This window comes from Mixophyes fleayi, chromosome 4, assembly GCF_038048845.1.
Source record: "Mixophyes fleayi isolate aMixFle1 chromosome 4, aMixFle1.hap1, whole genome shotgun sequence".
NCBI lineage: Eukaryota > Metazoa > Chordata > Amphibia > Anura > Limnodynastidae > Mixophyes > Mixophyes fleayi.
This window is the reverse complement of record NC_134405.1, coordinates 331,223,825-331,246,533: the sequence shown is the minus strand read 5'-3', so window position 1 is coordinate 331,246,533 and position 22,709 is coordinate 331,223,825. Positions and strand designations below refer to the sequence as shown.

At 41.3% G+C, this 22,709-nt stretch overlaps 1 protein-coding gene across 10 annotated transcripts in view; it reads right to left on the bottom strand.

The window, feature by feature from the left end:
- DGKI (diacylglycerol kinase iota) overlaps window positions 1-22,709 on the bottom strand; it is a 234,527-nt gene that overhangs the window by 84,708 nt on the left and 127,110 nt on the right. For 9 of the 10 annotated variants that reach the window (XM_075210399.1, XM_075210400.1, XM_075210398.1 and 6 more), the window contains exons 8-15: window positions 19,716-19,832; window positions 14,417-14,491; window positions 12,110-12,205; window positions 11,929-12,011; window positions 10,592-10,652; window positions 8,786-8,899; window positions 6,968-7,105; window positions 5,940-6,018 (exon numbers count right to left, since the gene is read on the bottom strand). In XM_075210399.1, coding sequence (XP_075066500.1) covers window positions 5,940-6,018; window positions 6,968-7,105; window positions 8,786-8,899; window positions 10,592-10,652; window positions 11,929-12,011; window positions 12,110-12,205; window positions 14,417-14,491; window positions 19,716-19,832 — 763 coding nt within the window. The remainder of the gene's footprint in view (window positions 1-5,939; window positions 6,019-6,967; window positions 7,106-8,785; window positions 8,900-10,591; window positions 10,653-11,928; window positions 12,012-12,109; window positions 12,206-14,416; window positions 14,492-19,715; window positions 19,833-22,709) is intronic. The other variant, XM_075210392.1, reaches the window with a different exon arrangement.

Below are 22,709 nucleotides of genomic sequence, written 5' to 3'. Positions count from 1 at the left end.
GTTAAGTAAAGAGCAATTTGCATGTTTCTACCCATAGTCCTTATAGTAAAGATTAATTCTACATGGCTTGGTTCTGTGGTATAATACCGAGCTGTGGGCATGTGAATACCTTCTGTTACAAGAAGAAATCTTACAGCATTATTTATAGTGAAGGGCTCTACGGCTCCTTTCTAAGTCTATCTCACTATAACCTTAAGCAGCGGTACCTTCTCTAACATGTCATGTTTTAAGGATTTCCTTAATAACGTAATGTGAATGAATCTATTTGATTGGGCCACTGAGTCACCTGTGTCGCTTCTCGGCCCTTTGGCTAAGATCAAGTGAGTACCTGTCCGAGTAGGGAATTCCTGCACCTGAAAGGGCCATGGGAAAGCTTGGTCTGGCCAGGAGGCCAGTAGTTTGAAAGCCTGGGATAGTGTCCCTGGAGTAGTGACCCAGGGGTGCCTGAACTCACCAGGGGAGTGGTGACCATCACTTGATTACGGCACTTTGCACGAACCCCACTTTCTGCTACACACTCTTCCTTGCCCCGGCCTTTTGGCTAGGCAGGAATAGTTTTTAACATCACGACCAAAAGGCTGGGGCCATTTTGCACGGCACTAATTTTTTTATTTATTTTTCTCACAGTTTTGTCACTTCACTGTTTTATATGGTTTTTTCCCACAGATTGGAGGAAATGCTGGAGCCCTTATGGGTCCTGATCCCTGAAAATCTAGGTGGGGGGTGGTGTGGTCCTAGTGGCTCCCACTCCCTTGAGCCACCTTACGGCAAAGGGGGTCTGAAGACCCTTGCCCCCTAAGGGTCCTTATGGATCCAGGGGTCGGGGAAAGAGGGACCCTTTCGTCTTTAGAGAAGGGTCTGAATGGTACCTTGGCGCACGTTTTTTAAGTTACTTACTTATTTTTTCATCTGTGTCTATAGATGGAGATCCACATAAGACGATCTGCTAGAGGAAGAGTCCTCAGTTGACAAGCCCTACCCTTAGACGCCCACAATTCCTCTTGGGGCAGTTGGCCAACGCTAAGGGGGCACAAACACAGCAGAGCATCATTGTAAACTAGAACAACCAAGAAAGGAATAAAAGAAAGCTGAAGACGAGAGTTTAATGCATGAATCCCGGTGACATCTTTATTAGTGGGTGTTCTCAGAGGTCCTGCCTTTCACCCAGCCAAATCTTTGTCACTCAAAGTTCTTTTAGTGACAGAGTAATTACAAGTATCTAACAGAACGATTCAACGTTCTCATCAAGAAGCGAATTCATCGCTCTCTAGAGAAATAAGTCTGGTGGTTGGAGAAGTGCAACTAAAAAGAGAACTTTCACAAAACAAACAAACATTCATTAAACTAAAAGTCTCTAAACAAAAAACTTTATTATTTGGTTAATGGGTTCTAAAGACAAAACATGTTTCATATGCACATGTATAAACGATGAATGTCTGTTCTGTAAAGGGTATATCCATCCACTCAACATTTAGTAAGTTGAAGGGATTCAAAACCTATATTTTTATGTTGTTCATTCAAGCCGTGTCCAGGTCTGGAAATGACGGAAACTAAGACAGCAAGATCTGAGGTGTGAGCCGTTCCAGCCAAATGATTTGTTCAAATCCGCAAACTGAAAATAACCTGATCACTCTTAAGTAAACTTGTATGCCGGAGAATCCATCCAACCTGTATGAAGTGAGTATGAGAAGACACGCCCCTCCCTCCTGTGTTCAATGTAACGGGGCCGGCAGGAGGCGGAGCTATGTCACCTCCTATACATTTCAGGAACACTTCATTCTCAGTGCTGCACAAAATGTGTTTGTTTGTACAACACAAGATAACAATGACTGGTACATCCTCTTATATCTGTTCAGAAACATGGGTTTAAAATGAAAGTGGGTGTACTTCCAATTTTAGTTTTTAAGGACCCAACTACTAATATTACGCTGTCACATCCCAGACCACAGATTGGGTGCGGCAACGAGATCCGGAAATATGGACTAAATAACTTTAGCCATAAGATTTGTTAAAAGTGACAATTAGAAAATGTTTTTAATGGTAGTCTTTCAACTCGTAAATACATTTCCTTTGGGAATATTGTTTCATAAATGTACATGTTATGTTTTATCATTTATATTTGTGAAGGGAATTATATTACTAAGAGTCTCCATTAATAAAAAACTCTGTACTGTCTTTATCCACGTTCATCTCTGGCTGAGGAACATGTAACAATGGAGTCGTAATGTAACAATATAGTAACTCCGTGTGTGTGACGGAGTGTGTATGTATTTATGTATGTCTGTGTGTGTATGAGTGTGTGTCTGTCTGTATTTGTTTGTCTATGTGTGTTTGTATGTACGTAGTTCTGTATGTGTGTGTGTCTATGTGTGTGTGTCTATGTGTGTTAGATCCCTAGACTAACGTCTAATGGTGCATTGACTGATGTGAATGATTCAATATTCTCTTAGTGACACTAAACAAATAATCGATAATCCTTATTGTAAATATTCTAAGGAAAAAAAAACCCATGTAAATTATAAGGACATTCAGTTACTGACAGGTTCTGTGACCCTTTATAGACAGCGGGCCGAGAACAGGGAATTTTTGCTCAACTATTTTTCTCTGAGCAAAGGGAAAATGTGTTCAATCACTTCCACTAGATGTGTCTGTGATTGATTCAGCCGCCCATTGTTTATTTACTGCTTATAAACACATTCATTTGTAGCCAGTCCTATAAATGCCCTTCAGCGGAAATTGTGCAATTATTCAGATTACATACATAGAGCCAGGTCTGGAATTGAGTTTACAACTAAACAGATGAAGAAATCGGCCCCTGAAGAGCAATTCTCAGGGCTGGAGGGTGCCGGGCCGACCGTGGCATTCTGCAAGACTTGGCAGAGAACCGGCATCCCATAACCGGCATCCCTGACTCTCACGCTGCTCCCGTCCTGTCTGCAGATTGTACAGCTCAGCTGTGCTCGTATGCTGAACATTCTTATAGTGTGCAGCAACCAATCAGATGCTGTCATTTCTCCTGCACAGTTCAGACAATGAAAGCCAAGTTGGGATTGGTGGCTATGGGCAATGCCACCTATTCTACACAGTTACCTGAAGAACAGTTTTCAGAAATGTCCTCTACATTCTTCCCCATCCTCCTGGGATAAATTAGCCGGGAGGGGGAGGTGGCGGATGCAGAAATGAGGTTCAGGGGGCAACAAAGTTTCTTGGAATGAATGCCAACCAATGTAGTTTGATAAAAAAAAGTATGGGAAAGAGCATTTAAATTGTTACAGCTTGATGGAACTAAAAACGATTATGTACATAAAAGGAAAGTAGCAACGAATGTAAAAATTAAATCTGACACTAAAAAAAAAAACTAATTCCAAAAGTACATAAGTAGCCAGAATGTCAAACTTGTACTATTTGGTCACTAAATTCTAAAGTAGGAAAAATAAAAAAAAAAGTTGATATTTTAAGTATGTTTTTTACATCTACATTAACATAGGAGGAAACAAGTACCAGGAGAGACATAGGTTGTGTAGTAGTACCATATGAACACCATCAGATGTTGGCGGGGAACATAAACAATATTAAGATAAATAGAGCAATTATCCTGTATGGCAGCCACCCATTATGTGAAAGGAATTCAGTTCCGTCATTAATAAACCACTATTTCAATCTTTTCAAAGGGAAATAATCAGAACCAAGAAATTATAGACTCCAGAAAATTATTAGAAGGAATTCTGAAGGATGTGATTCTGAAATACATTTTAGAAAATAATAATAATATGAATAATAATAGTAATTATTATTCCATAATGAGAGACAAGCAACAGTTTCAAAACCGTGAATTATTCGCCCTGTTCCACATTTGACCGTGATATTTTGCAGACTGAGAAACTTAGAGGATTGAAGGGTGATTGATTAAGGGAAAAGACAAATTATAAAGTGAAGTTAGAAAAACTAGGTTTATTTAATTTGCAAAAAAAGGGGTACCTTAGAGGTGACCCAAGTAATATGTTTAAATATATTTGAGGACAATACAAAAAAAATGGGCCTAATTCGCTTTTTGTTCCAAGAACCATACAGAGGATAAAGTCTTAACTTGTGAGTGGAAGAAAGAAGGTTTCACCATCAGGAAAGGGTTCTTTACTGTAAGGGTAGTTAAGCTGTGGAAATCCTTAGCACATGAGGAGGTGATGTCAAGTTCACTAGCAAAATTCAAAAAATTAGTTGGACTCCTTTCTTACAAGAAATGGTATGTGTAGCTATAATTAGTAGAGGACATTAAGGGGGTATTCAATTGACTGCAAGTTTTTTATTTTAATGCTGTTTTTTTATAATTTTCGAGCAGGTTAACTTTACCCGTGATTCAATTCCATTTTTAACGCTCCATTTTTTTTCATGAAACGGTCCCTCTCACGCTCCAGTAGAAGGTCTATTGAAAGTATAGGGTGGTTGAGAGCCCGCAGCGTTAAAAGCTATTCAATTGTTTTTTAACGTGGCGCGTTAAACAGGCCAATATGCTGTTTTATCTCGCACCTCTTTGGGGTGTGCTCAAAGTAAAAAACCTAAGAAAACTATTTGAAATCATGTTATAATGAAAAAAAAGATAAAGTATGTTTATCAGTAATACATAACATGTAAAAGTTGATTTTGTTGTAAATAGATAATGTAAAATAAAAACATAAAAAAGTAAAAATCACTAATTAAATATATTTATGTATGTTTTTGGTACAAATATGTATGTACTGATGTGTTTTGACATGGTATAGATGATTCTATAGTAAAAAATAGTGAAATAAAAAATATGCTAAAGAAAGTACTGTGATGTAGATATTATCAACTAGAATGGTTGTGTAATGCAATCTAATGTATGAAAATGTATGCCAGTCCTTTATTTGTGTTATACATGACCGTGTTATACACTCCCCTAAAAACTCACAAACACCAATGATTAATGGGCGGGAGCAGCGCTCCCACTTTTTCAATTGAATTGCACGAGTTTTCACACTGTGTTAACCAAAATACGGTCGCTATAGCAGTTAAAAACCTGCGCGTGATATTTTTTGTTAGCGCTGCGGGAAAAAATAAAAACTTGCAGTCAATTGAATACCCCCCATGTGGGTAATTTAGGGAATTCATCGATTTGCCTTTTATGCAGTCAGGGGGGACTTTCTTTCTCTCCTATGAGGCTACACTGGCGTCTGTCACACTAGGGTTTTGTTTTGTCTTCCCCTAGATCAACGCAAATAGAGTTTGTGAAAGACTGTACCCACTAGGACTGTGTCTTTCTTCCACCTTATGAATTATGTAACCTCAGTGCTGTTATTGATTACTAGCACAGTCTCACAGATATTGGTTCAGCCTGTAAATGGTTCATTATGTGTAGACAGCAGGAGCCGGTCAAGTCTGAGTGTAAGTCATACATGCCCACTTTTAAGATTTTTGTGACATGGGGTAGGAGGAGGGCGTGGTGACATTTTGCGCCACCTTAGCCCCACCCCCACTATAGGAAAGCCGAAATTCACGGCATTGAATGGAGGGGCGGAGCTTAATGACGCGATTAAGGCCCGTCCCCTCCATTCACTGCCGTGAATTTCGGCAAATTTCGGGAGTTTTCGGGAGCCTCCCGGGAATTCCAGGAGAGGAGGCAGTTATGGTGTAAGTGTCACAATGACGTGTTTTGTAATTATGTGTATTATTACTGATACGAGAGTGATTCCGAAATTAGGAAAAACTGGGTTATTAGATAAAAGTACACATAGGTTTGCAAATAGAGGACTGTTGTTCTCCTCCCCAATTGTTAGGTCCAAAACCAAAAAGAGAAAAAATAAGATCAGATACTTCTCCACCTAACCTGACCGCTGTGTGTGAAGGGCTGGACACTGAGACGTCTTGTCCAGGAAATACAGCACCGGGGTAGGACATGTTATTCTTCCCAGGCTCCAACTCACCTCTAGATTCGTGGAACTCCAAGGTCACATGTGCATCAAACCCCAGACTGAAGTAGTTATTGAATACGTTTAGTGGAAGCTGGAAGAAAGCAGAGGGCACATTCTGAGACAGTCCAAAAACTCCAGAAAAGCAACCAAAATATCAATAGTGGCGCGGATGAGAAGGTCTTAGATGATTGCTCAAAATCACTGGACAACTTGGACCTGTGATATCCTGCAATGACTCCCACACACAGGTCAATGAAACCACTGTCAATGAATTGTATTCCCACAGTGCCACCTAGTGGCCACAATTTATATTTATTTTTCATGTTAGAGATCAACAAATTGATGGTAATTTGAAATTGTCTGCTCAAATGTTGGTTGCCTGCAGATACTACTGACAAGCACTTACTGACACTATACCCCAGATATTTAACTAAGGAAACTGAGAATTGTTTGGTTGAAACACTGATCTAGGAAAAAGCTTGGGTTTTTGTGATTTATGCAGGGATGTTATGTCATCATTAATTTGCAGCAAAGTGAGTGTAAACAGAGAGCACAATAATACCCAATAAATACCCAGCTGCCCTATTTCATGGGGAGGGTGAATAAAAGGTAACCACGTTTTTCACAAGGAAAGGAGATGGAGAGATTTAGGGCTCCAAAAGCTCCATAGGGCCCCATTGGGGCAGCATCATCATCATCATTTATTTATATAGCGCCACTAATTCCGCAGTGCTGTACAGAGAAGGCACTCACATCAGTACAATGACTTAGTAGTTAGCACTTCTGCCTTACAGCACTGGGGTCACGAGTTCAGTTCCCGACCATGGCCTTATCTGTGTGACGTTTGTATGTTCTCCCCGTGTTTGCGTGGGTTTCCTCCGCGTGCTCCGGTTTCCTCCCACACTCCAAAAAAAACATACTGGTAGCTTAATTGGCTGCTATTAAATTGTCCTTAGTCGGAATCTGCCATGAACGACCTGTTCCCAGTCTCAGTAATCTTACAACCCCCAGATTCCCGAGCAGAGCATCTGACCTCTGACCTTATGTGACCCATCATCCAGTTCCTCGTGGAGTAGATCCGGATTCCTCTCCACCTGCAGGTTCCAGCGATCCAACTGCACTATGGTGCCATCTTCTACGTGGCAAAGGATCTTGGAGACGGGTTCATCTGTGTAACCCTGGTGGGAATACAATGGCGGAAGAGTCAGGGAATAAAACTAATTATGTCTTTGTGAAGATTCCTTATTATTAACATGAACTGTTCAAAGAATTATTACATCTAAAATACAAGTTTCATCACATACTGATAGCAATCACATATATATTCTAGTGAATTAAAATTGGCAAATGGGACCCCAGACAGGAACGTCTTCAGTACCAGTTGATAGCATTCCCCTGACAAACTCTATCAAGGTGAAACGCGTTGAGTTGTTTCATCATTGGCTAAGACCAAAATGACACTTATTCGGCATACAATATCCTTGTCTGAGATCAGACTCATAGATGTCCCAAGTGCCCCTGTTTGCACAGGTAAGCGAAGGATCCGTGGACCACAATTGCCGTTTTTTCACCTTCTAATTGTGATTTGTCCAATACTGCTAATAAAGGGCATTTCGAACCTTCCTGTTACTTTTCTGCATGTTTCTAGACGCACTTTGACCAATGTAATAAAATTTGTCTAACACACCAAAGTGTCACAGGTAATATAGGCAGTTACGACGTCCCCCTGATTTATTTAAGACATAAATGAGTCTAAACCAAGTAGTTTTAATGCTCTAAAGCAGGGTTGTCCAACCAGCGGCCCGCGGGCCACATGCGGCCCAGTCCGCCTGTAAATGTGGCCCAGCGGTTGTGACAAGGGGGCAGCGCTGTTAATGAAAAAAATATCCTGCAAAAAAAAAAAAAGAAAATACTTACCTTGCGGTCACGTCAGCTGGTGCTCCGGCTCCCTCCCTGGTCTCCTCCTCTGTGCGGTGCTCGCAGTGAATGTCGGGGGTGACGTCATCACACCCGACATCCATTGCGTAGCGCAGCACAGAGGAGTCACCCGCGTGAACTATCAGCAGCAGCCAAAGATTATCCAGTATCTTATTGTTGTTACTCTGAATTTGGACTTTCTGCACCATGCAATTATAAACTAGCTGTGTCCTCTGTATGTTTCTAATATAAATATTAAGAGATGATTGTATTTTTAATATTTTAAACCATTTTAAATGTGCAGTGCTGAGTAGGGTGAAATTATCACCCACTGTTACCCTCATCGGAGGCTGCTCCATGAGCCATTTTTCCCGCCAAACTATCTTTAAATCCCTGTAGATTTCTATTAGTCCTCCTGATGCTACCTATATCGGTGACCATTTCAAACTGGTCAATAAAAAAAATGATTCATGGGTGCAGAAAGAGAGGAAAAAAAAGTTTTTGGCATTTAATTCCCCGAACCCCACTAAGGGGCAGATGCAGGTACGTTAAATTGCAGCTGGTAATGGGACTACTGCTTTAATCATGATTCTGCAACAGGTTTCCTAACTCTTACTAACTTCATTTCCAAGTAAGTTTAATATGTTAACTATGTTTTCTATGTTTTTTTGGATGATCACCTATCGTTAGTGTTAGTGTATTTTATGTGCGGCCCAAACCAACTCGTCGTCTTCCAATGTGGCCCAGGGAAGCTAAAAGGTTGGACACCCCTGCTCTAAAGTGAGTACGTTGGATTGTGAAGTGACTTCCACTGTGCACATTTTTATGCCAATTAGCAAACCTGCAAATCAGGATGCAGAGTGATGTTAGGGGGGGTTCCAGGGACTGGAAAGGGCGCATGCACCTTGAAATGCGCTCAACAGGCAAATAGTTACACTTACCCCTCCCCAGTTAAGGGTGCGAGCGAGGTCATTCCCGGTACCGAGAGGAAGAACAGCAACTGGAGGCTGTGGGTTTAGCTGAAGCTCATCCAAGACTGACAGGATCCAGCCTACCTGTGGTGGAGAGAAGAGAAAGAATGAGACCATGGCCAGGGCTGATGGCACATAGTGTTGTTTCAGTTACTAGCCACCAGATTAGAGTCTATATTGTATACTAGCCACCAGAGTGGAGTCTGTATTTCATACCAACCACCATACAGGAGACTATACTGTACACTAGCTACCAGAATGGCACCGGCGTTCTATATTGGCCATCTGATTGGAGTCTGTGTTGTATACTAACCACCAGACTGGCGTCTGTGCTGTATACTATCCACCAGACTGGCATCTGTGTTGTATACTAACCAACAGACTGGCGTCTGTATTGTATACGAACCACCAGACTGAAGTCTGTGAGGTATACTAACCACCAGACTGGCGTCTGTGCTGTATACTATCCACCAGACTGGCATCTGTGTTGTATACTAACCAACAGACTGGCGTCTGTATTGTATACGAACCACCAGACTGAAGTCTGTGAGGTATACTAACCACCAGGCTGGGGTCTGTGTTGTATACTAACCACCAGACTGGAGTCTGTGTTGTATACTAACCAACAGACTGGCGTCTGTATTGTATACTAACCACCAGACTGAAGTCTGTGAGGTATACTAACCACCAGGCTGGGGTCTGTGTTGTATACTAACCACCAGACTGGAGTCTGTGTTGTATATTAACCACCAGACTGGAGTCTGTTGTACACTAACCACCAGACTGGAGTCTGTATTGTATACGAACTACCAGACTGGGGTCTGTATTGTATACTAACCACCAGACTGGTGTCTGTGTTGTATATTAACCACCAGACTGGAGACTAAACTGTATACTATCTGTATACTAGCTACCAGAATGACATCAGCTTTGTATACTGGTCATCTGATGGGAGTCTATATTGTATACTAACCAACAGATTCGGTTTTGCTTTGTATGGTTAACACCAAAATGGTCTCTGCTAGACAGAGTATTTAATTAAAGTCTAAGAGCTAGATTTACTAAGCTGTGGGTTTGAAAAAGTGGGGATGTTGCCTATAGCAACCAATCAGATTCTAGCTTTCATTTGTTTAGTACCTTCTACAAAATGACAGCTAGAATCTGATTGGTTGCTATAGGCAACATCCCCAGTGTTTCAAACCCGCCGCTTAGTAAATCTAGCCCTAATTTTGTCTCATTCACTTCAACATTTTTACATGTCAAGTTGGATTTGGGAAAACTGTGGTTTTGATTTGGAAAAATCAGGTCACTTTATATTACAAACCTCCTAGCACTTCACAAGGCCAAATAAGGGCACTTGAGACTTCATTTAGAATCCATACACCCAAACACATACACTTCTTATGGAACCTATTATAAATGTACACATCAGACATTTTTTTCTAAATAGTTCATGAACTTGCTCTCACTACTGTAACAGGCTGATGATTTTTCCAAAAGTACTTTCCATAGGGTTACTGTCAGGACATCTGACATGCAGAAGAAAAAATCTCCCCAAATAACAAGCCCTTATTTCAGATATTTTTAATTCTTTTGGCTTCCTGAAACTTTTACATAGATATTTGTGAACACATTGTTGAATATGCTGAAGATTTGAATAATAACTCTGTTATATAAGGCAACTTCTGTTTTTGATTTATTGGTCTTTGAAACAAAAGCAGAAGTGATACCACAGAAGTAGAAATCGGTATAATATGAAGAATGCAGAGTTCTTACCGTCCCATCGCCCCCACAGGCCAGAATGCGTAGATTTGGCACTTTTCTATACAACTCCAGCCTGGAAGACAACAGATGAGAATAAACGGTTTATATGTGATGAGGACACAGGAAGAGAGATAAGCATGATCCATAATTACTGGATGGAGGTGATTGTCTTCAGTAACGTATCACAGGATGTAATGTGTGCATCTTACTAGAGGTATGTTGTAGCACAATAATGGCCAAAGATTTCTATTACAAGCGCCGTATATATGTAATATATAATTATCTTATAAAGTGCATGTACAGGCGACATGAAATAAAAATGACAATTGCATTTTTCAAAGAAGGAAAATAACATCTGTCTGTTTGTAGTCTTTTAAAGTTTATACATACAGTAGAAGCTAGTTAGGATACCAATAATTGAGGGCACCATAACTGGCCTGAGGGCTATAGACCCACAATATAACCTGCACGTAGGTCCCGTTAGGCCATGTCTGATAAATGGGAGAAGAAAAGGCCCCACCAGACGTAGCTGACCGAACCTGTTCTGGTTATTGAGCATCTAAGACAGGGTGTGCAATAACTGGATGACCACAACTCCTGTCCAGACTGGTAGAGGACACATTATACATCTTTATAGCACCTAAGTAGCAGGGGCTTGTAGAAGATAAGACAACGATTTTAAAGGAAGCTACAGAAAAAACAAACAAATGAGGTATGTGAGAATATAAGGGCCTTGTGTTCATGTTTTTAAAAGGATACATAATACCCATTTCAGTCAACGTTCCTAAACTCGTACTGAATGAGCCAACATGAGTCCTTGTTAGATTGTAGGAGGACGTATCACCTGGGGCGCGGAGAGGGGGAAGAGAGCAGGTACAAAGTACTGAGGTCCTGGCCTGTGTTGTGAGAGGGATCCCCACTTTGTTGTGGCCCCTACCCCTTCTGTGGCTATGGAAGGAGCCCCCAGAAGTTGCTGTACCGGGGTCTGTAATTTCTCTTGGCGGCCCTGCAGATCACTGACGTATATTCACAATATTAGGATGATTCATCTATTGTTTAATATAAATGTTACATCTGTTCACGCTAAACTTTTCCGACCACTTGCAATATGTCAACAGATGTGAGAGCGACAATGGCTCTCCACTGATTCTCCAACTTCATCACCGTAACTAGCTATACAACGAGAGGACCACTACCTGTACAGTCAGATGTCACCTGGTGATATCTCCAGCTATATCCTCTCAGTGAAGGCTCCATAGTACTGGAATGAAGCACTAGCGCTAACTGCTGGCTATAAATCAAATCATCCCTACGCCGGGTGATTACATCGCTGTAAATGTGGCACTTACGCATCCCGTGGACCTTCCTGAGAGAGATCAAAGACCTGTCGTGGATTCAAGAACCACATGAACATCTGCAGCACTTTTGTACCCTGGAGGAAGACAGATCCTGGTTAGACACAAGGATTTGGTGGTACGGAGGACACAAGCCGGTAGTACCACGCGACACAGGACGTCAATCTCCTCTTACCTGGTTTCCACCACTTTTGGGGTTCACAAAGACCAACAAAGGTTTCATGAGGGGGGAAGAGATGGGTTTTATCACGAAGGCACGGCCTTTAATATCCTGCGGAGCAGAAAGACAATTTTATTCGCCACACAATACTGAATTAGATAGAGGTATGACGGCATTACTACATTCCTATTGTTGGGGCTTTGGGTAAACAGATGACGCAGCTTCAAAGACTGCTGGTGCAACGAAAATCAACCCTTGTTATGGCAGGTATCCTAAATTAACCAAATCATCGGTGAACTATTTATTTTTCAACTTCAAGGCTTTGTTAGAATGTTGAACATATGAACAGAAGCCATGGGGGTACCAGTGAGTAACAGCACATGGAATTGTATTCCTGACACTCACTAAAGGTCATTTACGAAGCTTCAAAAATGCAAATATCATTTGTGCACAAAGCACCTATCTTTCTACTGAATTTACTGCGTTAACGCTTTCCACCCTGAACAATCCGATATAGACCGACAATCCTGCAGAAGATCTCGCAGAGCATTTACACAGGAGCCGTGCACAAAACGAATAATGGGGCTGTGCATCTGTGTATGTGCTAGGTAGATTCTAGCTATCATTTATTTAGTACATTCTACAAAATGATAGCTAGAATCCGATTGGTTGCTATAGGCAACATCTCCACTTTTCAAACCCGGCGGAAAACTCTCAGCTTGATACATTTACCTCCTAGTGTTAACCAGAAGCCTTCATAATTGGCTTTTAAAAATCCCAGCAACAGCCAGAGAAAGGGGGAAGGGGGGGAATTTGTCAACCCCCCCTGTTACTTATCCCACCCCGTCTTACACATAGATCCACTGGCCACTGTATGTACGTATTTTATCTGTTATGTCATGTAGCGTTACTCTAATACCCAAACCTTATGGTGAGAGCAACAAAGGACAAAGGACTTTTACCCTCACCCCACTTCCGTTCCTGCTGATTCCCCTGATAGTATTATAGTAATTCTGGTCCCAGTAATAAAACTATTGGAATAAAAACTCTCACTGTTTTTTTATATATGAAATGTTGTCAAATAAGCAAAAAAGAAATGAATGATATGTTTTTTGGGTGGTATAATCTACAACCAACTTCCTTGTTTTTTATTGCAACCAAAATTTGTGATAGAAGCGGTGACATATATGTGTCTCAGCATGTGGGTTATGTTTTACCCATGTTTTTCTATGAAAATGCTCTCAGAATGTGTGTTATGTTTTACCTATGAAATGCACTGCAAGGTAAAGTTTTTACTGTATGCTGTGTATTACTGTGTATTAATGTGTTGGGACAGGACTGTGGGAGTGGGTATACTGGACACAGTACAATAGATGCAGATGTTTTTGTGAATCAACAATTCGGCAACTCGAAGTGGGCTGGCGATTTTGGAGCAGATTATTGTAGCTGAAGACCACGTGAGAAAAGTAAGTACATTAATTCCCCCAGAGACCCTCAGTTAAATGCCGTAGAGACTGATGCTCCTAGAGACAGATTAGTAAAAGCCTGTACTAATCTAATTAATCTTCAAAATTGTAACTAGCCAATACACAATGGCGTTGGTAAGGACTGTTCCATTAAACATTTACGGTTTTCAGTACAAATCCTCTTTATGCAGTGTGACCTGAGGATTCATGAATCCTGTAGAACAACTAAAACTAACTATATGAATAAATGTGTGACAGGGAGATCCTTAAAGAAGTACTTTATCTCCCAGTAATAGAAAATAAATGTATACTGCAAACCTGTGAATTAAATACTTTATATTATATAAAACTACCAGGAATGTATCTTAAAGTTAATGTAATTTCCGCTCTGAAGCTATTCAGTGTCAGGTAATGTTAGCTGAAGTCTATTGTGACAGAAACTATCTATATTTCTCTAGCTAAGCCTAATAACAACATGGTTTTAATTATTTCTATATAGGTACAATTCTATGTTTCTACTGCAAAAAACAACTTATCTGCAAGATTTCTGGCTGCAAACCGCACTCAAGACAACCATTGTGATCTAGGCATTGTATAATTTCCAGCACCCCCCAAAAAAAATATTGCACATCTGTTAGATGATCTACTCTACAATAATACAATAAAATCACTGGCATTAGAACTTTCGGTGGTCTTACAATTCCAGTGAATTCTGTAAAGCAGCAATGATTATTAAACCAGGCAGATTACAAATAGGAACTATGAAGAAATGTCCAATCCTGGCTGCCCCTGACAATTCTAGGCCCCAGGCAACAGCCAAGGTTTCCGTCTGGCCCTGTTTGATTATGGTCTCTACCTCAAAGCCTTTTTTGCTGGCTTTCCGCTTGAACGATGTTCTCTTCTTCCGTCTACTGTTGTTTTTTGGGTTGACCTGCAAAATGAAACAGAAGAACAAGATTATTTTACTGGAGCTGTTTGCCAATAAACCATGACAGCTGTTAATAAAAACTGGCGCACAGGAAAATTATGGTCCTGTCCATAGCAGTCACTCAGATCTCTGTGCAGTTTATAAATTAAAAGCAAACATCTGATTGGTTGCTAAGAACAACACCACTGTTTCCTGTGCACCAGTTTTCATAAATCTGCCCAACTTTCTCTTATTCCTTTTGCTACAACCAGTGACCAGAATAAATATTCCAGTCGTGTGGGTATAGATGGATTTAATTTAACAGTATCTAACTTCTATCAACTGAATATTTCTATAAAAATTCATTAATCCTCAAACGCAAAGTGATCCAATAGGACAAGGCCACTTTGAACACTCACAAATTCTTACACAAAGGCATAGTTGCCTATCCGGGAGGCCCTTGGATTATTGGAAGCTCTCGGTCACTCGTTATTCGGCCTGAAAAGTGGGCGGGAACATAGCGGATAACAACTATTGGCATCGTATCCCTTGCCCTGCCAATTGATGATGCAAATGACACCTTCAAGCCACGCCCACCCATTCTTCTCATACCTGGCCTCTGCATCTTGTAAAAAATAGGTCGGCTGGAGAAGGACAGAGAACCTTTAAAGCCAAATTCCGTTTGAGAAATATGATAAATTTCACAGCCAAATGTGGAACAAGGTGAATACTTCAGGGAACAGTTTTTACACATGTTCTCATCTCTAAATATATAAATAGATTTTGAAATCTCTACATATTTCAGTGCTGCTGTATCCTACTCTTACCACTAGATGGCAGTGCTGTTCTGTAATATGTTATGTTGTGTTTTACTATAACAAGTGTTAAGAAAAGCCTATTGCATTTGCCTGATCTCTCTGAATATGGATAAGGACTCGTTTGACGCTTCATATTTTTAGCTTTCGGGATCTTGATGTGATTTATCTCATAAAAAAGTGTTCACGTTAATTGCCTACTCTAGTCATCAAGGACACCCGTTGAATGATCTGGAAATTGTACTGTTAGAATATGTTAGGATAAATCCATTGTGCAGGGTTTAAAAGATGCCTTTTCGTATTGGGTCCAATTGCACCTGAGGTGTACTGTGCCTTTAATAGCAGTGACCAGCAAACATCTTGGACATAAGAGTGACACATGCCACACAGCTTGTACACAGGCAGGACATTCAGTGACACAGACATGCAGGATTAATAACCTCCACCAGCCACAGAAAAGAATGAAAGTTCAACAGGTCACTTTATCGCCATTACCGCATAATGACTTAGACTGATGAATAATATTTCCTGTAAACGGCGGCTGTCTGGTTTTCTCAGAAATGTATTTTGTCTAAAGTGCAAATGATTATCACATCCTCTCATCTATAAAGCATCATTGCATGTTGATTCCAATCATTATTAAACAGCAGCTGATGATTTGGATAATTAAAATTAATGACAGCTGGCAGGACAAGATGGGAATTATATTTAAACAATGCTTAGACGTTCCCCATCCCAGACGGGGATATTAATGGGGAGATCAGATATCAGCACTATCCATCTTGCTAGACAACGGCCTGGCCAATAGGGGGAGCTGAACTTGAAATTATGGACCAGTCCTGCTCTTTTCCCTGGGTCAACTGACCTCTCCGTGTGCTTTACCCAGAGCCGTAACTTAGAATTCTAATGCCCTGGGCGAGAAAAACAAATGCCGCCCCCCTAGCCCTCAATTTTAACCAAATTAACCTAAAATATTCCTAAATTGTGCCCCCTTTCAGCGTTGCGTCCTGGGCAGACGCCCCTGTTGCACAGCCCTAGTTACGGCCCTGGCTTTACCTACCCCACTATTCCTCTTCTCACTGACCTAGAAGTAGATAGGTCATTTGCAATTTAACCGCTGAAAATAATTTACAGTGACAATTTTTGCAGTGGCGTGTGAGCAAACACTATCAGCCACTACTGGGTGGATCCTAGTGCACTACAATGTCCAGCATTGAATGTTTACTAAAATATTGGTAATATTTTTAATTTTTGTTAATTGTAATACTCCTCCTCAATAAATAATAACTTATAAACATAGAACATATAGATATCACTGCATTGAATGTACAAAATAGGTTTTTTTACTGCGCATGTGGAAAAGAATGAAAAATAGGGACATTCACAAGAGCCAACAGGGACTCCATAGAAATTAGTGACAGTTGGCAATTATGAAATGTACACAGTAGTCCAGGATTAAAATCTATGTGGATGAGTAATAATGGACTAAACAGCAGATGTATCATGCTATAAATACATACAATGAAGAACACTAGTTTTATCACTTCGGAGTGTGAAAATATATATTAATGCAATTAAACACCATTAGCCGTGTGATCAGCACCGTGACTAAGGGCACCTCCAGACAATTAGCGACGGGAGGGAACTTGGTAATCATCTTGTATATAAAGAAGTGTTCCCTAGATAGCAGTAACTGGTATTATCATTGTACTGTTTCCTCTTGTTCATACAATGCGTGGTCTCTCTCACTAGTCAAAATGTGAGGAATGTAATCGCCTGCGCTGTGACGCTCCCCTACTTATACTGTGCTGTGACACTCCCCTACTTATACAGTGCTGTGACACTCTCATACTTATACAGTGCTGTGATACTCTCCTACTTATACTGTGCTGTGATACTCCCCTACTTATACAGTGCTGTGATACTCCCCTACTTATACTGTGCTGTGACACTCCCCTACTTATACAGTGCTGTGACACTCCCCTACTTATACAGTGCTGTGACACTCCCCTACTTATACAGTGCTGTGACACTCTCCTACTTATACTGTGCTGTGACACTCCCCTACTTATACAGCGCGGTGACACTCCCCTACTTATACAGTGCTGTGACACTCTCATACTTATACAGTGCTGTGATACTCTCCTACTTATACTGTGCTGTGATACTCCCCTACTTATACAGTGCTGTGATACTCCCCTACTTATACTGTGCTGTGACACTCCCCTACTTATACAGTGCTGTGACACTCCCCTACTTATACAGTGCTGTGACACTCCCCTACTTATACAGCGCGGTGACACTCTCCTACTTATACTGTGCTGTGACACTCCCCTACTTATACAGTGCTGTGACACTCCCCTACTTATACAGTGCTGCGACACTCCCCTACTTATACAGTGCTGCGACACTCCCCTACTTATACTGTGCTGTGACACTCCCCAACTTATACAGCGCGGTGACACTCTCCTACTTATACTGTGCTGTGACACTCCCCTACTTATACTGTGCTGTGATACTCTCCTACTTATACAGTGCTGTGACACTCCCCTACTTATACAGTGCTGCGACACTCCCCTACTTATACAGTGCTGCGACACTCCCCTACTTATACTGTGCTGTGACACTCCCCAACTTATACAGCGCGGTGACACTCTCATACTTATACAGTGCTGTGATACTCCCCTACTTATACAGTGCTGTGATACTCCCCTACTTATACAGTGCTGCGACACTCCCCTACTTATACTGTGCTGTGACACTCCCCTACTTATACTGTGCTGTGACACTCCCCTACTTATACAGCGCGGTGACACTCTCATACTTATACAGTGCTGTGATACTCTCCTACTTATACTGTGCTGTGATACTCCCCTACTTATACAGTGCTGCGACACTCCCCTACTTATACAGTGCTGTGATACTCCCCTACTTATACAGTGCTGCGACACTCCCCTAACTTATACAGCGCTGTGACACTCCCCTACTTATACTGTGCTGTAATACCATATGCTGTCACTGTTTGTGTGTACTGCTCTGGGACATCATACATGAGAGCTAACAGCTAGCTACTGGAGATTCTCATCTTAGTCTTGTGCGCATGGCTATATTCACAATACAGGCCGTCCCAATGAGTGGGCACGTGGGCGCTCTTGTGGAAGATATACCTGTTCTCCTGGGAGTTTTCATCTTAATTCAGGAGTCTCTTGGGCATTTCGACAGAGTACATTTAAGGTGCGGCAGAGTACTCTGCCGAAATGTCCAAGAGACTCCGAAATTAGGGTGAAACCTCCTGAACTCCTAAGAGAGCAGGCATGTCTTCCACAAGAGCGCCCACGTGCCCACTCAGTTGGCCGAGGGATATGTGGTGATGACACAGATCGTTATGAAAACATATGTACTTGTTGTTACGTCTTTATCATTTGCTTAGTTTTTATATTCTGGAGGTGTCACAGATGATATTATAACTCTGAGTCATTATAATTCCAGAATAAGACAGACAGGAGAAGTGTGAGTGGAGGTAAGGGCTTTATGGCAGAGACAAAGACAATGGTTGTATAATGAACGGAAAGCAGTGCATGCATTCACAGTAAAACCTACACAGCAGCTTAGCAGCCCTACAACAGGAGCATTAATATACATTCATTATTTAATATTTCCAATAGTTAGATACAAACAGATAAAAGTAGATCAGTTTAATGTACCATTAAGTGCTGTATTTCAGCCATAGGGCAGTGCAATGAGTAAAAATCCTTAATCAAATAATATTAATTAAAAATTGAATCGGGGTGGAGATTTTATATACTTATTACTACTGCGTTCACCACTCCAGTCAACATCTCATAACTCACACTAAGCCATGAGTCACGAGGCTTAGGTAGAAATATTTCCTAAAAGCAGTTCCTTTATTTTGATAAATACAGTTTACAGTATAATATACTATGATAATTGTTTGGCAATGATTGTCTGGACCATACGCTGATGAGTACAACATTGTATAAGGTTTACGTAGTGGGATTTAAATGTACATTGCAATCATACGACTGAATCCGGAGCCAGAGTGACATAAGGGAGCTAGATCTCATTGCATAGGCTCCGCTCAGTCACATATAAGTAGCGGATTGGAAGCGGTGTACATGCATGTGGTCACACACTGTAACATGATGCCGTGTTCCCGGTGTTATAGAGCACGCCAGGGATTGGGGGGGACAAAGAGATGACGGATATTTCCGCTGCATTTCATACAAGGCATCAGACGAGAAAATGATTACCCACAATGCAACGCCAACAGGGCCACATCACCAGGGGATGGGGTCAGTTCCAGGGGAGTCATGCGTTTCGGTGACACTCATACATACGGGTGCTGTCCTGGGCAAGGTCGGGGCAGGTGGGCCGGGAAAGACCCTCACAGACAAAGAGTAACATGCAGTTACCTGAGGTTTCTTCACCTTAATGATCCAGCTTGGAGGGACTATGACGGCAGCGTGGGCCCCCAGGGAGCAGGGCTCCTCTATGTGGTGTAACAGGAAACAGGTGACCTTGTTGTGGAACTGTGGGACGGAAAGGAGAGGGAACGGAAATAAAATACACGGATATAATTCTGTTTCTCTATAACAATGTACAATAATAATACTGCTAACAGTGGATTGTTTTATGAATATCCTAAAATAGCAAAAAAATAAATAAAAAAAACCACAATTGAACCCTATCTTGCATTATTTTGGCATCTGATTGAATGACTTGCAGTCTCCTAGGTAACAGAAATGTTCCATACTGACTGTCTCACACACAAAGGGATGGCAGCGTTGCCCAGTAGACATAAGCTAAATGACTAGCTTTGCTATTAATATTTTTGCACATTGGGCAGAGTGTGCTTAGCAATGTGTTTCTTCACTGAAGTGCTACCAGAAGATACAAAATTCTTCCTAGTAAAAGTATAGGACGAGACCTGGTCATCACCAGCTGTGAGCTGGCGCAAATAATCAAAGACTTTTGATGAGTTAGTAATGTTTGTTTGCCCCTTCGCACAGCAAAGAACACCCCTAAAAATGTGCCCCCCTCATACCCTCTATCTAATTTCAATAATCTCGCTCCACAAAATTAGGCACTCCGGAGTGCCTGCTGTGTACTCATTCCACCCTGCATCTCCAGTCATCTGCTCCCCACAAACCTTCCCTTCTTGCTATGCAAAACCAGGCGCTTCGGTGTCAATCTGGATGCAGTCCCCCTGCGCAATTCAACCACAAAGGATTTTGCTCTGCGTTTCAGACATCTGTACTTCGTATATGAGGCCCATTGCGCTAATTGTGACTGATGGTGGAGGATGGAGCCTATAACACTTTATTTCATAACAGAACTGCATCGGAAACTCACATTAAAACTAAACAATATATGTCTCTTTGTTAAAACAGGAAATAATGTAACTGTCTTTTCATTCTATTACCCTAACCTACAGTGGAAGGAGCCTGATGCTGTATATACATGGCTATAAATCAAAGAGGGACACTAGGACGAAAAAGCAAAGTATCTAGTAAAAATCACAGGAGTGCGCGTACAAACCAATACAGCTCTCTCTAAATGCGGGAAATGTAACAGAAGCTAAAATAAAATTCTTTACATAAAAGCACAATTAGTAAGATCTACAAATATAAATATATACAGGTTAAGGTTATAGGAACTCTTAAAAACCAAAGTAAGACCTCATGTGGGAGCATTTTTTGCATGCACACCACACTTCCTGTCAGTAAGCCTACTGAAGGACAATGCAGAGAATCTTTCTAAGACCAAAATGTCTGTTAACATAGGACAATAGCTTCCAGTGAGGTTAATGGGTCGTTGCGAACTCTCACGGAATGTACGAGAGACTCTGAAGAAAGCAGGTAATTCTCCCTGGAACACTTAACTGCCGCAAGGTGGGTGGAGCTATAAATGAACCACACCATCATGCTCCACCCACCCCCAGTAAACACCAATCAGCATGGGCGTGAGATTTCGATCATTTTATCATGCCGCTTTGTGGCTGAGCCAACGTTCACGACAATGCAGTATACACATCAGTGATGTCCCTTATTAAATAGATAGCTTGCATAAATATTAATCCAGCCACAAAGCAGTCATCTCCATCTAAAAAAGGAAAAGTGGAGATAATGCCCATAGCAACCAAGCAGATTCTAGATATCATTTCTTTAGTACATTCCACAAAAAGATAGCTAAAAGTTGATTGGTTGCTATAGGCAACACCTCTACTTTTCCTTTTTGAATGGTTTAGTAAATCTACCCCATTAACTTTATGTTATGAGAATGTAACGGAAATTAAACAGACAGAAGAAAAACGTGTTGTAGGGAAGCTGAGCACCAAGTTAGGGGTAAAATAGAAAATTTGGTGCGAGATAATGATTACAAAATGAGAACATCTCGTGTTTCTACTTAACGCAGCCCTTGTGCCCGCTATATTTAGACCTAGCGGCTTCACAGTGACTTTGCACAATGGGATTTTTCCGAACACAGAAACACATTAAACACTCTAATTACAGCGCACTAGATGTGTGGGTATACAGTAGGCTTTACATGACTAATAGCTAACTGGAGCACACACTGAGACTATCATTACACCGCATGGCCCGTGGTAATGCCTGGTTATAGCCTTCTCTACCCTTGTGCACTGTCTGCAAGACAGATGCCTTTTCATGCATGGTTATGATGCTAATTACTATAGGTGCCGTAGTCTCATATGACAATGAAACCTATTCATACTGACAGGTATCGGGTGAAAGTTGTATAAGACTGGGTGGTCGAAATAAACACATTTACAAATGCTCAAAGAGCAAAGGAACCTATTATTGCCCACTGATGTATAAATACCAAACGATGCAGCTTATTAACAAACCAATAGTGCAGCGATGGTACAGTGACAGGTGGATATACACACCTATAAGGGCAGGGTAGTTATAGGAGAGAAAAGGCGTTTGAAGACCTTAGTAATGAAGACGAGAAGTGGATCAGGTTGAGAGTATTAAGGTGACAGGTGGGTGCCTGTGGATTTAGGTGATGAGGGTAATAAGAGCTAAGGAGAGGCTGAAGATAGAGGAGGCTGTGGTCAAAGACTGGAGAAACTAGGAATGAAGCAGACGCAGGAGAAGACCACATCAAGGGAGTGTCCATCACAGTGACTGGGAGAGACCAAATAATATATATATGAAATAACTGGAGTGTTCGTAATTAAATAAGTCTACAAATTGCTCTTTTGCAACTCTTTGCAGATTACCATGCAAGGTGGCGGCGCTTCTCCAAAAGAGCAGACAGTGTGTGACTGACAGATTGGCAGTCCTGCTGTACAGGGACGTACAGTGTGGATTGGTCGATTCATACAGAGGGGCAGGGCCAGTGATGTCACAGTAGCTCAAATTACTCTAATCTCATTTTAACTG